The 14,914-nt window shown below is 43.7% G+C and overlaps 1 protein-coding gene across 1 annotated transcript in view; it reads right to left on the bottom strand.

Annotated features, from left to right (window-relative positions):
* Positions 1–14,914, bottom strand: part of Wdfy2 (WD repeat and FYVE domain containing 2) — a 131,581-nt gene that overhangs the window by 28,616 nt on the left and 88,051 nt on the right. The window contains exons 5-6 of the mRNA XM_048421708.3: positions 10,732–10,882; positions 4,218–4,330 (exon numbers count right to left, since the gene is read on the bottom strand). Of these exons, the coding sequence (XP_048277665.1) occupies positions 4,218–4,330; positions 10,732–10,882 (264 nt within the window). The remainder of the gene's footprint in view (positions 1–4,217; positions 4,331–10,731; positions 10,883–14,914) is intronic.

The following is a 14,914-nucleotide window of genomic DNA, read 5'->3' as shown; positions in this document are numbered from 1 at the left end:
AGAACAATGCCCATCCGCAATTTATGTCATCAAGTGAAAGCGCTAACCACTGGGAAAAACTGCCTTTCATCTAAACTCCTGAAGTTCTCCAAACAGTGGACAGAATCTCTGGAATCAACTGCCTACCTGCTCAGGGCAAAGAAGGCATGTCTTCCTGCAGACTTCCTAGTCCACAGGATCCTCTAAAGCCTCGCAGGCCCTGCGCTAACAGAAGGCAAACACAGACCTGATGTCTCTGCCCTCAACGGCCATGGAGGACCCCGAGGAGTGGCTCTAAGTAGCCAACAGAGTAAGTTCTCTGTTATTTTTTAAATGAATAACTCAAGTAAAATTTTATCCTTCTTGAAGATCTCTGATACGATTTGAGAGGTTTTGCCAGTTTAAAAAGGACAACCTCACCAAACAAATTTCAGTATAACTTCTTACCATGTTCTAAATAAAAGGTATTTTTAAGATATACAAACGTAAATTATTAAGATGTGTATCTGCAAGTTAAAAAGGTCTGAGGACAAATGCAAGTCATCAAATTTCTCTCTCATGCTGCCTTTCATAGTCTTAACATTATCAGTTAAATGAGGATGAGCTATTAATTTAACTCTGGCAGAGTATTACTACTACCACTACTGTGAGATCAAGATTTTAAATTCTCTTTGATTGTTTACTAAAAAGATACTTTTTATTGTATAAAAACACCTGTCACAGTCATTTTGGCTTAAGTATGCTATTTATCCAATGTATATGTCTAAAACTTATGTTGTACAAACTCAAAGAATTCTTGTTAGTTCCAGGGAGCCAAATTGAAAGGTTCACCTTAAACAGGTCCAAGAGATACTGGACAGTTCTACACCACAAATCCTGGATAGGAGTGAAGCAACCAGCTACCCCAAGCCAGGATGTGACCAACACTCAGCTTTCTCAGGTTCCCCAAGACTCTGATGCCCACAAATCAGCAGGAAGCAGTCTTGAGAACCTGATGCCCTCATCCCCTAAACCTGTCACGCCTAAATCCTCACCTTTTTATTATAAGAGAAAGGTAGGAATGTTGTAATCTGCTGGCCTGCCCTGTCACCTGGGTACCCTGTCCCTTTAAGAGACAAGCCCCGCCCACTCCTAATCTCCTCCTTCCTGCTGAGGCAAGCAGATCTCTGGTCCCCCCCCCATCTTTCTTCAGAGGCAACTTCTGCCTCTCTCCTTCTTCCCTTACCCCCATTCTTTATTCTCTCCCCCCCACACACACACTAAATAAACTCTATACCTAAGCCCTCTCTGCAAGGCATACCTGTCTCTCAACCACAGCGGCCTTGGGTCACACACTACTGCCACTCTTGGGCAATCTTCAACTTCTTCAACTTCTTACATTGTACCCTGAACCTATCCACTCCTCCCCTTTCCCCCCATCAGCACCCCATTTTAAGAGACACTTTCTGGAGTTAGGGAGATGGCTTCACAGTTAACAGCGCATGCTGTTTTTACAGAAGATCAGAATGTTACAACTCTAGCTCCAGGGGATCGGATGCCTGTTTCTTGCTTCATATTCACTAATGGTTTCTCAAGGTTGCCAAAGGATGTCGAGGCGGTGTGTGTGTGTGTGTGTGTGTGTGTGTGTGTGTGTGTGTGTGTGAGAGAGAGAGAGAGAGAGAGAGAGAGAGAGAGAGAGAGAGAGAGAGAGAGACACTTAGGGATCTGAATGGACTGTGGCATTTGCTCTGGCCTCTCCTTCAGGCAGTGAGGCTCAGCCTTGGAGGGGTGAGTAGAAGCTCTGAGCATGGACTCTTGGGTCTCTGACTCACACTGTGCTAGCATTCTCCTGGACGTCCTGGATGACCTCTTGCTCTCCCCAAAGAATTCAACACTCACACATTCCCTAGGATTTCAGGTCAAGCAACAGCTTCCCTGAATGCCCCTCCTTCCAAGTTAGCTACTTATGCTCCTGCTCCACTTCAGAAGTCCCTGGGGCTTCTTCTCAGGGCCTCTTGTCACCAGGCACCATTACAGCAGAGCTTGGCTCTCACTGGGCTCTGAGGAATCTGAGGACAACAACTGTGCTTTTCTTTCTGACTGAGTATCCACTGAGACCAACACGCAGAGCAAAGGCTCAGAAGAGGATTCTGAGAACAGCCAGAGGCAGAAGGCAGAGGGGGAAAGGCTAGGTCACAGGTGTGAAAGGAGAGCAGCAGCTGCAGGGAGGGACAGCCATCACGGAAAATGCTGCCAAATGTCAGCACAACAAGGCCTTCAACACAGCCCAGAAGACCCTGGGTCACCTCAGGGAGAGCAAGTCAAATGAGATAACAGAGGCAAACCAGATGTTTGCCTCTAGGCTGGAAGGTAAATAGAAGGTGAGGCCTTGGAACCTGGAGCCACCAGGGGAATGGCATTCTTGTAATAACTAGCTGCTACAGTCTGCAGGTAAACAAGCCCTTTCCAAATGGAGAAGTACAAAAAGAAATCCTCAAAAACAGCAAAAAAGATGAATCTCAGTAGTGGGAGTGAAAATCTTCCAATTGCAAATGGAGAAGTACTAAAAGATTCCACTTATGTGATACACTAGGAGAAATCACAGACAGAACAGAGGGTGATGGGGGAGGGGCTGCCATCTAAGGGTAGAGGCTGCAGCTTCACAAGATGAAGATGGTGTACTTAACTCCACCAAACAAGATGGTTAAAATAGCAAATTCTATGTTCTGCAAGTCTTGGAATTTAAGAACAGAATTAGAAGAGTAATGGGAACAGCTACAGGAGGATATGGGATTGAAAGGGTTTGGTTTGTTTCTTGAACAGAGAAGCAAGAAATTTAAGTGTAGTAATAAAAGGAGAGGAGCTGTTGCCCAAGGGAAGTTTATTTTGGTGTGAGGCTCCCGAGAATTAGCCTGGGTCTGCAGAAAGGCTGGCTCCCTCTGTTTAGGGATGCTGCAGAGTATGGAATTGGTAAGAAATAAACCATTTAAAAACTATGACAGCTTTTGAAGGAGGTGACTGGAGAAGGATGGGAAAAAGAAAAGGTGGTTATGAGACTGGCAAGGGAGTGTACTGAGAGCACAGAGAGAAGGAAAGCAGGCCAGTCTGAGCGGGACCCAGCTGGGAAATCACGCTCTTGCAATGGTGTCGATGGTCTAAATCTCAAGAGTGACCTGAAGATGGGGCTCTTGGTTCGCACAAGCAAAGAATGTAGATTATTCTTACTATCAAGATTACCAAGGAGGGATGCTATTAGCTGAAGACATGGGCACTGGGAAGCATGTGGCAAAGGAAGGAAGTACTGGAGACTAGACACACAGGTCAGATCTATGGAGCTGGAGCTACAGGCAGTTGGGAGACATCCTATGTGGGAGCTGGGAATTGAATCCGGGTCTTTTGAAAGAGCAGCAGGCACTCTAAACTGCTGAGCAATCTCTCTGGCCCTCTTACCACCCAGCCTCTGCAAATTCCTTATGACTAAATGGACATTATTTAAATAAACACCCTTTCCCATCTACTTTTATTTATCTATGACATCCAGATGGAGTATTAGCTCTATACTAGAGCATGGGTTAGTTATTTACAAAAAAGAAACACACATACACACCAAAGCCCACGAGCAACCATAAAATCAGGCAGTGGCACGTTTCCTCAAAATGAATATTTTCTGGAGCCAATGACATTCCAAAAATAAAATAAAATGCCAGTATTCATTACTGTCGTTGATTCAAGTATTTCCAAGGCTATGAATGATTATTATTTTCTTGCAGAAATGATCCTGAGAACATTAGTGATGTAAGAGAGGACCTTGTTATAAATTCAAGGACCCAACAGGAAAGATGAATCTGTACCCTCTTATGTAGTCTCGCTTCTTCCCTTTTAATCTGTCAGGATGTGGGAATCTTCTTGCACACTGTCTTCTTACGTCAAGCATGACAAGGACAAGTGTCCTGCTAGTCTCCTGGGTTTTGAACCATTGTTACATGTCTCAAGCACCCCTTCAACATATGCTAGCACTGGCTTTCTCCACAGCAACACAAAAGCCAGCTCTTAACATTCTTAAGAGAGAGTGGTTTCTCTTCCCTTTGAACGATGGAGAGAATGCTTTGGTGTTAACTCTTACTGAGCCATTTTACAATCAACTAAGCACACCTGTGTCCTCTGTAGTTCTACCCAAGCCCAGGTTGTTCTCTGCCACCTTCAAACACAGGAGCACCAGAATAAGCTGCAAGTGATGGGAGCCTTTGCTCAGATCTTACCTGTGTGCCCTCTGAAGGTCGTTAGCAGTGTGCAGTTTTCTTGTTCCAGTTTGAGGATGGTGACTTGGCCCGAGTGATCGCCAATAAACACATGGCGGGTTTCAACATCAAATCTATCATGTAATCATTAAGGATTGTAAAGCGGGGATTTGTGAGAGTAAGAAACAAAACAATCTACAGTAGTTTAACAAGGAATGTGCAGGGCCATGCTAGCAGAACTTGAAGATATGACCTGGGAGACATGAAAAGGGACTTAAGAAAATGAAGGACATACAATATAGCTAGACAGTCAGACACAACATGACTAAGCCGTCACTTATCATATTAATTTATACATCTAATATAACCACAATAAAAATATCAACATGTTCTTTGGAGCTCGATATGTTCTTCCCAAATTACACAGAAAAATAAAGAGAAGCAAGAAAATACAATAATACTTTGAAAATCAAAACAGCATGCAATAGGAGGCCATGTCTACCAGATATGGAAATAGGCTAGAAAGTTTTGTTGTTGTTATTGTTGTTGTTTAGAGATGGTAAAACATGCTTTAATGAAAACACCCTCTCAGCACCTTTAGGTTTCAAGGCCTTCGTGTTCTAACCTGCAGCTGCTGTAATGTCAGGGCTGCCTCCTGCTCTTCAGGCATTAGGAGCTGATGGCTGTCAACTCCTCTGTGCTGGGCACCTGGGGGGAGCTCTCTGCTGAGGCCCTTGTGGCAGCTGACCAGCCACTGCTTGGCCATCTTCAATTATGCATTTCTGAAGGGAGTCTGGAGCAGGGCTTACACTTTTTCTGATTCAAGCACATATATTTGGGCGAGGTGAACCCTCACCATATTTTTCAAGATCTGCAAATCAAAATGAAACACTTCATCTGGATTTGTTGTTGTTCTGATTTTTTAAATCTGTACTTATTATTTTTTCATGTAATATATTTTGATCAGTCTTTGCCCTTATTGATGTGGTAAATCAGTGAGGAATGTACAGATGAGACGCTATGACCTGATCACGGTATGTTGTCTGCCTGGGAGGGCTGCTGACCTACTGAGTGTCAAGTCCCTGCCTTTTAGTTTGGTGATTGCTCTCTTTAGAGGCAGTGTCTGCTAAATGTCTGGCCTACAAAATTTCTTTAAAGTGTGAGAGCACTGACAGAGAGACAAATGATCTAGAATAGGAGGTCTACAATCAGATACCCAGGACACACAGAAACCTAGGATTCATCCATTTTACTTTGTTTTAAATTTGGAGGATTTTTATCTTCTAATTTTATTTTTTTATTATTTTAGCATGTGTATACACACACACACACACACACACACACACACACACACACACACACACATGCATGTGCACCTGTGCAGACCAGAGAAGTCATCAGATCAGTAGGAGCTGTAGCTTCTAGCGTTGGTGAGCCCTCCCCTCGGCAGCTGGTGTTGAGATCTGAACTCCAATCCACTTGGATGAATGGCAAGCTCTCTTAACGGATGAACCATTTCTCCAGAACTGCAGACTTCAGAAAGCAGCCATTTGGCATAAGCCCTGCCATTTGTGTGGTTCCCAACAGAGCAGGCCACTCTTACTAGTTAACAATGGGAATTCTTAACAGCCCAAGTCCCTGAGACACTTGTCTAGCAACGTTGACTTGCAGAGATACACAGCACAGCAAACTGAAACAAAGATAAACCCTTTCTGCCATGTCGCTTCTGTCAGTCTGATCACAGCAACAGGAGACAAATCTAATACATTAAGGGAGCTCCCACCACAAGAATGCAATGCAGAATACTAAAGGAATTCTAGGGCAATCACATTCCTCTGTAGGACAACACGATGGTGGACACATTTGTTCAGATCCATACACCACACAATGTGCAACAGCCAAAGTGAACCCTGAAGAAAGCTAGGGATTTTGGGTGAGAATGACATACTATGCTAGCTATTTGTCTCACCCCATTTCGGTTTTTGGTTTTTTTTTTAAAAAAAAAAAAATTTGATTTTTGTTTTTTTGAGACAGGGTTTCTCTGTGTAGCTTTGGAGCCTGTCCTGGAACTCACTCTGTAGACCAGGCTGGTCTCAGACTCACAGAGATCCGCCTGCCTCTGCCTCCCAAGTGCTGGGATTAAAGGCGTGTGCCATTATGCCCGGAGTCTCATCTCACTTGCAACAAAAATATCTGACAAAAGCAACATAGGTAGTGTTTACTGTGACGCCCAGGTCCAGGGGACATAGTCCACAATGGCAGGAAAAGCCCAGTGTGACAGGCGCAGGAGGCAGCTGATCACACGGCCTGCAGTTAGTCGGCAGACAGCGAGGATGTGCACGGTTCACTTTCTCCTCTCCATTCAGTGTGTATGTTTGTGTGGGGGTGCTGCCCGTGAAATGCCATCACTCACATTTAGGGCATGTCTTTTCATGGCAATTAACCTACTCTAAAATCCTTCGCAAGAATGGTGTTGTGGGGGCTGGAGAGGTGGCTCAGAGGTTAAGAGCACTGACTGCTCTTCCAGAGGTTCTGAGTTCAATTCCCAGCAACCACATGAGGGATCACAACCATCTTTAATGAGATCTGATGCCCTCTACTGGCCTATAGGATATATGTAGGCAGAATACTGTATACATCATAAATAAATAAATCTTAAAAAAAGAGAGAGAGAGAATGGTGTTGTGTAAGCTCTCAGATCTCTGAGCAAATCTCTCGTGTTGCAGGGAAATTCCTTATGACAGAGATGCTGTAAAGGAGGTGAAACATTCCGTCCGGCAGGGATCTTTAATGTTTAATGCCCTAGGAAGTGAAGATTCTGGGAGAACCTGGAAGACTGGATTCCCTCAGTCCCTCCCTCCCCAGCATACAGAAGCCGTAAGGACAACAGAGAACCATTCCAGAGCAGCTGTATGGCAACCCAACGATGGACACAGCTGTCCTAGAAGATGTCCAGGGCATCTGAACTGCCCAGAAGAAACAGAAACTAGCTAGGCCACTGAAAAGAAGCAGCGACCAGTGAGGCACTTGGAGGAGGCTCATCCCGAGCTGCCTGAGATAAACTCCAACTGCTGAGCTGCCTGCAAGTTGTGCTGTGTGGTCTAGGTTTCCAACTTTCATAAGATGTCATCTGGATAGAATGGATTTTTGGTACACAACTATCACTGAGTAATCTCTGCTCCTGTAAATAAACCCTGGCCCAATAAAACTCACTGGTTCACCAAGATGAATTCTGTGGCATCCTTACTTTGGTTTGTCTTTTGCCCCCTACCTGGGGCGAAGAGACAACTGTTCACATCTCCCCAGGAAGAGTGTCACATAACTCATGATTACAGCTTTGTTTCCATGGCAATTTTAAAGCCCACAAGTTGATAAAAGTTGCATATGCCAACATAGGTTTATGAATTGTAACGCATGGGAAGAACTGGAAATCTCAGTATTTAATTGTTTTCTGTGAATCTAAAACTGCTATAAAATATCCTAGAAAAATATAAAAAAATATGAAATAAGATGGGGGAGAGTCAGGAATGAAGCTTAATGGTAGTGCTTGTTTGTCATTTGTGAAACCCTGGGTTTGGTCATCAGCAACACATACAGACAAACAGACACAGACACAGACATGCACACACACACACACTAGTATATGACTCTTACTATCCAAAGAAGGGACGTATTTTATATGTCCAATATTTTAATATTTAAAAATGACATTTATTAAAATATGTTAAACATATTCTTTTAAAACCTAAACAACAACAAAACCCTAAGGGTTTCTAACGTTATAAGAAAAAGAAACTCATCTGAAGGATGGCAGAATAATAACTCTCTACCTAAACTAGCAGTTAAGGAAAAGGAGTTAGTCAGATATGGTGATATAGGCCTGTAGCCCCAACTACTCAGGAGGCTAAGGGAGGAGGATGGAGATTTGGACCAGGCTGAACTATACGGCTTTACCCCTGTGTGACGCAGTGAGGGCAGGAGCACTGAGTTCTGAGGGAGCAGTCTGAGCTGAGGGACGGCTATCCCCGTGTCTTACTCCTTTCCCTCTCCTTCCCCATCCCACTGTCACTATGATCGGTCACTTGACATCTAGAGCTTCATGTATATAGCAAAATAATCGAAGGCTTTGGCATTTCTTGGAACTGATAGCTCGAGAAGTGAACTGGTCAATCTCTTTGTCTCCTGGCCTGAGTTCCAGTTATTGCCATTGCTATTCTCTACTGAGGGGCCTGGGAGAAGAGGACCTCAGAATGTGGTCAATACAGTCTGTCACTTGCTAACTTTGACTAATGGCAGGTGGAGATAGGACAGATTGTGTCATTCATCTGTGGCAGCCTCTCCTGCACCGGCAGCTGTCCTCTGCATAGACAGAGGTGATGACTTCACTCTCTGAGCTTAAGTCGCTTCATCAGAGCTCCTTCCCTCCCTTTTGTTAAAAACAAACAAACAAATAAACAAACAAAAACAAAACTGAGGACAGCGGCAGGAGGAAGGAAGCAAACAGGTGGAGGTGGGACCACAGCAGGGCAGTACTTCTCGCTGAACATCTGTCTGTTCACCAGGCACACCCAGGGAATGGCTTGGGGTGGAGGCTCTGGCTCTGAAAGAACCTCATGCTTTTTGGCTTAGACCATCTCCCTTGACAAAAGCGTAGGACTATCACGCCACACCATCAGTGTTTAGTACTGCACAGATACTCAGGAGCAAGGGCTGGCATTGTGGCTTGAAAACAGGAGCTGTTAAGATGAATTTGGTGAGGCATGCACTTTCTGCAAGGGGTTGTCCAATCTCTCTCTCTCTGTCTCTCTCTCTCTGTCTCTCTCTCTCTGTCTCTCTCTGTCTCTCTCTCTCTCTCTCTCTCTCTCTCTCTCACACACACACACACACACACACACACACACACACACACACACACACACACACAGGCTTCTGATAACCAGTAACATGATTCTCTGCTTGGAAAACAGTCACAAAATGAAGGCGACTTTCGGAACTAGTGGTTATAATCTTAAACAAATGTTGATATGGTCAAGACAAGTTGAACTTCAATTTTTGTTTTTCATTTTCAGATAGTTTGAAAAGTTATCTTCTTGAGGGCATATGTGTGTCTTTGCTCGACCTGCCTGGTTTGGCTAAATAAGACACAGATAAGTGGAAGATGCACCATTACATGACCAGTGGATGCTGCCGGCACCACAACAAGCCACAGGATGCTATCAGTTCTGATGTCCAAGAGCGAAGGGGACAAGGCAGAAGTCCACGGCAGAATACCTCAGAAACAGTGGTCCCTTTCTTACTCACTGACAGTATGTAAGCCTTCTAGGCTTCGGCTGGCTCATCTGATGCCTGAGGACGTTGCCTGTAGCTATGTGTTGTGCTGCCTGTCAAAGACAAGCTCCCTCTCCTGTTAACTTTGTCTCTGGTCTTGATCACTCTCCTCCTTTACAACCTTCCACCAAGATGGTCCCTCATCTTGCCCTTCTAGTGAGAGAAGAGTGGCAGCACCAGCCTCTGTGCACTCATAAACACACACACTGCCACACAGGCTCAAGGAGACGGCGGCAAACTGCTGTATTATTGACAACTGACTAGACACTTTGTAAGCACAGAGATAAAACCCAAAAGCAGGTCCCCTGCTCCTGCACCTGTGAATGGTGTTGATTTCCGGGTCCTGCCTCACTAGTCAGAATTGGAGGATCCACCTTTTACACCAGAGAACTTTCTACCTTGCCGTGGGAGAAACATGCCACGCACCAATTGATGCTAAGCTTGTCAGAGCCCAGCCAGCAAGAACTGAGGCTTCTCTGGTATTAGTAGGTACCCACCCCAACCATATGGACTGACAACTTGGGAGAAAAAAACATCACACTATGGTTTCTTTGCAGGATACCATCTAGAAGACAGCTAGCTCACTGGTCCCTGGCATGGCAGCCTGTTAAGAAATATTTAAAATTTAATTTATTATTATTAGTGTGTTTCACAGTGTGTATGTGGACTAAGGGGGCAACTTCCAGTAGCTGGCTATTTCCTTCCAGTATGAATTCTGGAGACTGAACTCAGGTTCCAAACGTGTACAGCAAGCACTTCTACCTGCTAAGCAATCCCAATGGTCCCCAAAATATTTCTAAATGAACAGAAATCTCATGGTCTACTCTCTAAGCACCAATGGGGTATTTATAATGTTAGGGGGATTTCCTATTAAGGAAATAACTTGTTTATTAAAATCAAATGTATTTTGTTGATGGTTGTAGCCCCATGAACCACAGTCCTGACAGCTGAGGGCCACACTTTGGACTGTGTCCTGTCTGGGTGTCAGAACTTGGTCATAGCAGTCAGCAGGCCTGTTACTTCAATGATTTTGCCTTACTTCACCCTATATATGTGGGGAACCCCCCCCCCAATACCTTGTACCTTAAGAAGGTCTCTGAGCATCTTTTTCATACAAGGAAAAATAGTAAATAAAAAATAGAAAACAATGTACATATCCCAAATTTCTATGCATTAAAGAGAAAGGGATTTGCTCAGCAAAGGATACTGCAGGCCCGAGGCCACAGCACTGGTGCGGTAACATCCCAGGCGCTGCCCACTCTCAGAGCAGTGCCAGGCGAACTGCTTGTCCTGCCCAGTGCTCAGCACCCACTCCAGTTCCAGAACAAACAGGACCATCGTCACTCTGCTCTGATGTGCTGAAAAAAATCAAAAGATGAGAAAATGATAAAGAAAGCATCCTGAAGAAAATGGGAAAATGCAGCCCACTGTTAGATTTTCCCCATCCCAGAAGAGACTAAAGGACAAAGCCACCAGGGACAGGACAAACAACAGCTTTCCTTGGGTACTTGTTTCATTTTTCTTTTCTTTTTAAAAATAATCTATCTCTTCACATCCTTGCTTGTGTCCATCCAAGAATTACTTCCTCAGAGAGCTCCCTACCCCAAAGCTTGGCCAAGCATACTAGGGCTATTGGATCAGTGTGACCACAAGAAATATTAGGAGAGACATTTACAACACAGTCACTGGTCAGTTTATGTGCACTTCCCTCAAAGGAAAGGTATATTATTTTTTTTTGTTGGTGGTGAAATCTGATTTTTAAACTCCTAACAAAATTTCTGACAGTTTCCTGTCAGAACCCAAAAGCTTGGAGAATAATTACAAAAAAAGGGATGGTGGCTGTTTGAAGAAGAATGGCTCCCAATAGTTTCATCTATTGGTGCGGGAGAATTATCTGTATTCTGTCAATCATATTTTAATAAAACGCTGATTGGCCAGGCAGGCAGTATAGGCGGGAAAGCCAGACAGGAAGTAGGGGTGGAGCAAAGAGACTGGGAGTATTCTGGAAGCAGAAGCTCTCTCAGCCACTCCTGTACAGACCACCAAAGAGACAGCATGTAACCTGCCCAGCTGAAAAAGGTATGGAGCCATTATGGCTAACATAGATCAGAATAATGGGTTAATATAAGTTATAAGAGTTAACAAGAAGCCTGACCCTATGGGCCAATCAGTTTATAACCTTATGGAGTCTTGTGTGTGATTTTCTTTGTTGCTTGCCGGCTGTTGGGGTACTGGGCGGGACAGAAACCCCAACAAGCCGGCCTTCGTGTTACAATCTATTTGAAAGCTTGCTCTTCAGTTGGTGGAAATGTTTGGGAGGGATTCAGAGATGTGGCCTTGTTGGAGGAGGTGTGTAATTGGGGATAGGTTTTGATGTTTCCAAAGACTCAGGCCATTCCCAGTGTGGAATCTCTCTCTCTCCTGCTTGTGGATCAATAGGTGATCTCTTAGGCTGTTACTGCCTCCTTGTCTCTGCTTTGCCATCAGGGACTTTCCCTCTCAAACTATATGCCCAATGAATGCTTTCTTTTATAAGTTGACTTGGTCATAGTGTTTCACCACAGCAACAGAAAAAACTAACTATAATAAGAATGAAATACCTGTTTTGCAGAACTCGGTACATATGAGAGAAAGAGAGAAAATTCCCATGGTTACTTATATCCAACGGCAACCCTATTAGAAGAATTTTTGTATCACATAACTTCAGAGTGAGAAGAGACTGCTCATACCTTCTAGCCCTCTCTCTGTTGCTCACCTGGGCAAACAAGTGCAGTGAAGCTCGGTGGTTTGGCTAAGGTCTCATGGTTCTCAGTTACTAAATAAACTCTGGCAGGAAGAGTGTGAGTTCTGCTTTCTTGCTATGTGATGCCAGGCAATGGAACACAGGTAAAAGAATGAACAAAGACACACTCTGCAGCTTGGATAGTGGTCTGGTGGGCCAGGAGTATACTCTTGAGTATGGTGAGGTGTAGATTTTCCACCTTTATTACCAAGCAGCGTCAGACAGTGTGGGTGGCTGTCTGCAGCCCACTGCAGCAAAACCATCTGCCAACTTCACGGTATTTAACACATTCATTTAGTCACTGTGGAGACCGACAGTAGAGTGTCTGAATCTCTCTCTGTCTTACACACACACACACACACACACACACACACACACACACACACACCAGCAAAGTAAACCTTCATTTCTATGACAAAGTCAGTTCTCTTAGTGTCTGGCTGTCAGTGGGAAAACAAAAATCTCAAAAACTCAAAACAGTCTAAGGAGAAAGAACTCTTTTACTCAGAAGAAAACCCTTTGAAGGCAGATAGTTATCTCTACACCTGAGAAGCTCATAGGGAAATCTGGGCTTGACACCAGGCTTTGTGAATAGGAAGCAGGCAGAGAAGGCTCCTAGTCTTAGCAGGGGAGCAAGCTTTCTCACTACCACGTCATCAGCTGCAGGGTCTGCAGGCAGTGCCTCACCACACTGAAGTGCTTTTTTCTTCCCTGGTTTCGGAGCTGTAATCATGATTTCACCAAATGCTTTTCCTGTGTTGCCTTTTCCCACCCTGGTGGTGGTGTTGGGGGTAGAAAAGAGCCCTGTGCAGGCCAGGAGAGCTGTCTACTGCACTACATCCCTAGCCCTTTCCTGCACTGACATATATGGTAGGGTTTTTCTCCTTTGGCTTGTTGATGTTAGTGACTATGTTGATTTTTAATTGAACAGCTCTGCATAACTGTAATAACTCTCGCTGGGTCATGCTGGAAAAATCATTTATGTATCGCTGCATTTGGACTATTGTTTACACTTGTCCTAATATAGAAAGGAAGTAATATCTTTGGTATTGGTATCAGCTATCAATGGTTGATTTTTAAAAATGAATTTATTGAGACAAAACTCACTACACTTCTGACCTTTTTAGATATTAGTTTGGCTGTAGCATATTCATGTTACATGGTCATCACCACCACCTACTTCCCCAAACAATTCAATTTCCCTTTTTCCTGACTTGGATCAGTATACTTTCTGTTTCTATTGAGTCTCCTATTCTTGACACTTCACATAAATGTAGTCATATGATGTGGCTTTTGTGTCTGACTTCTTCCACTAAGCATGTTTTTAAGTTCATATGTTACAGCATGTATCATCACCATTCCATTCTGTTACACAGACAGACAGACAGACAGACAGACAGACACACACACAAACTTCCATTCATCCACTAATAAGAGTCAGGATTATTTCCCTCTCTCGGCTATTATAGTGTTTCTAAAAATCTGTTTACACATCCTTTTCTTTTTCAGTTCTAGTTATACAGGGGTGAGTAAAAACACTGTGCCACAAGATAACTATTTTAACTCTTTGAAAAATTGATGGAACATTTCTCAAAGAAGCTATGTCATCTCATATCCCCATCAGCAACTCTAGTCTATTCACATTACTTTCAAAGCTGTTTCATTTGATTTTTATTTTATTTGAGATAGGTTCTCCATGTACAGCCCAGACAGACCGTGAACTCATAATTCTCCTGCCTTAGGTATGTGTCATCAAGCATAGAGTAATTTTTCCAAAGGAATTCATATTAACTGAGATGCTTCAGACATTTCAACAGGCAATTCATACATAAAATCTCTCTAAAACTTTTTATAGAAAATGACATATAATTTACCATTTTAACCACTTTCAGACATACATTCTGTAGAACTAAAACCATTCACATTAACATATGATAATTATCATCTCTCTAGAACTTTCACATCTTTCCAACATAAACCCTGAGCCTATTAAACACTAGTTTACAACTTCCCTTGCTTCCCTGCTCATCATTAACTACCATTTCATCTCCATCTCTACAGCTTTGACTGTAGTAAGTACCACACATACATGGACTTCTTCAAAATATGTTCATTTGGGATGGGCATTCGCTATGCTGAAGCATGCGGGCATTCTTTCCTTCTGAAGGTTCTGTGATATGCCTTCAATTCCTGATGCACACTCAATTCCTGATGCACACTCAATTCCTGATGCACACTCAATTCCTGATGCACACTCAATTCCTGATGCACACTACTGGCTTTCACCTTGGGTGGACTGTGACGATACTGCCATGAAAATGGGTGCACAACCATTTGTCCGAGTTTACTTCTCTTATTTGGGGAACACAGCACTGAGGTTTTTGTGGTTTCATTTGTTGAGACAGGATCTAGCTAGCTAGCTAGCTGTGACTGTCCTGGACCTTTCTAAGCAGATCAGGTTGGCCCTGAATTCAGAGATCCACTTGCCTCTGCCTCCCAGGTGCTGGGATTAAAGGTGTGCACTACCACCGACCAATTGCCACTTAGTTTTTCATGTGAATCCAGCACTACATTCCTGAGACAAACATCACCTGACCATACAGTATTC

This window comes from Myodes glareolus, chromosome 12 (genome assembly GCF_982192425.1).
Source record: "Myodes glareolus chromosome 12, mMyoGla1.1, whole genome shotgun sequence".
Taxonomy (NCBI): domain Eukaryota; kingdom Metazoa; phylum Chordata; class Mammalia; order Rodentia; family Cricetidae; genus Myodes; species Myodes glareolus.
The sequence above is the reverse complement of the archived record's forward strand: the minus strand, read 5'-3'. Positions and strand labels throughout refer to the sequence as shown.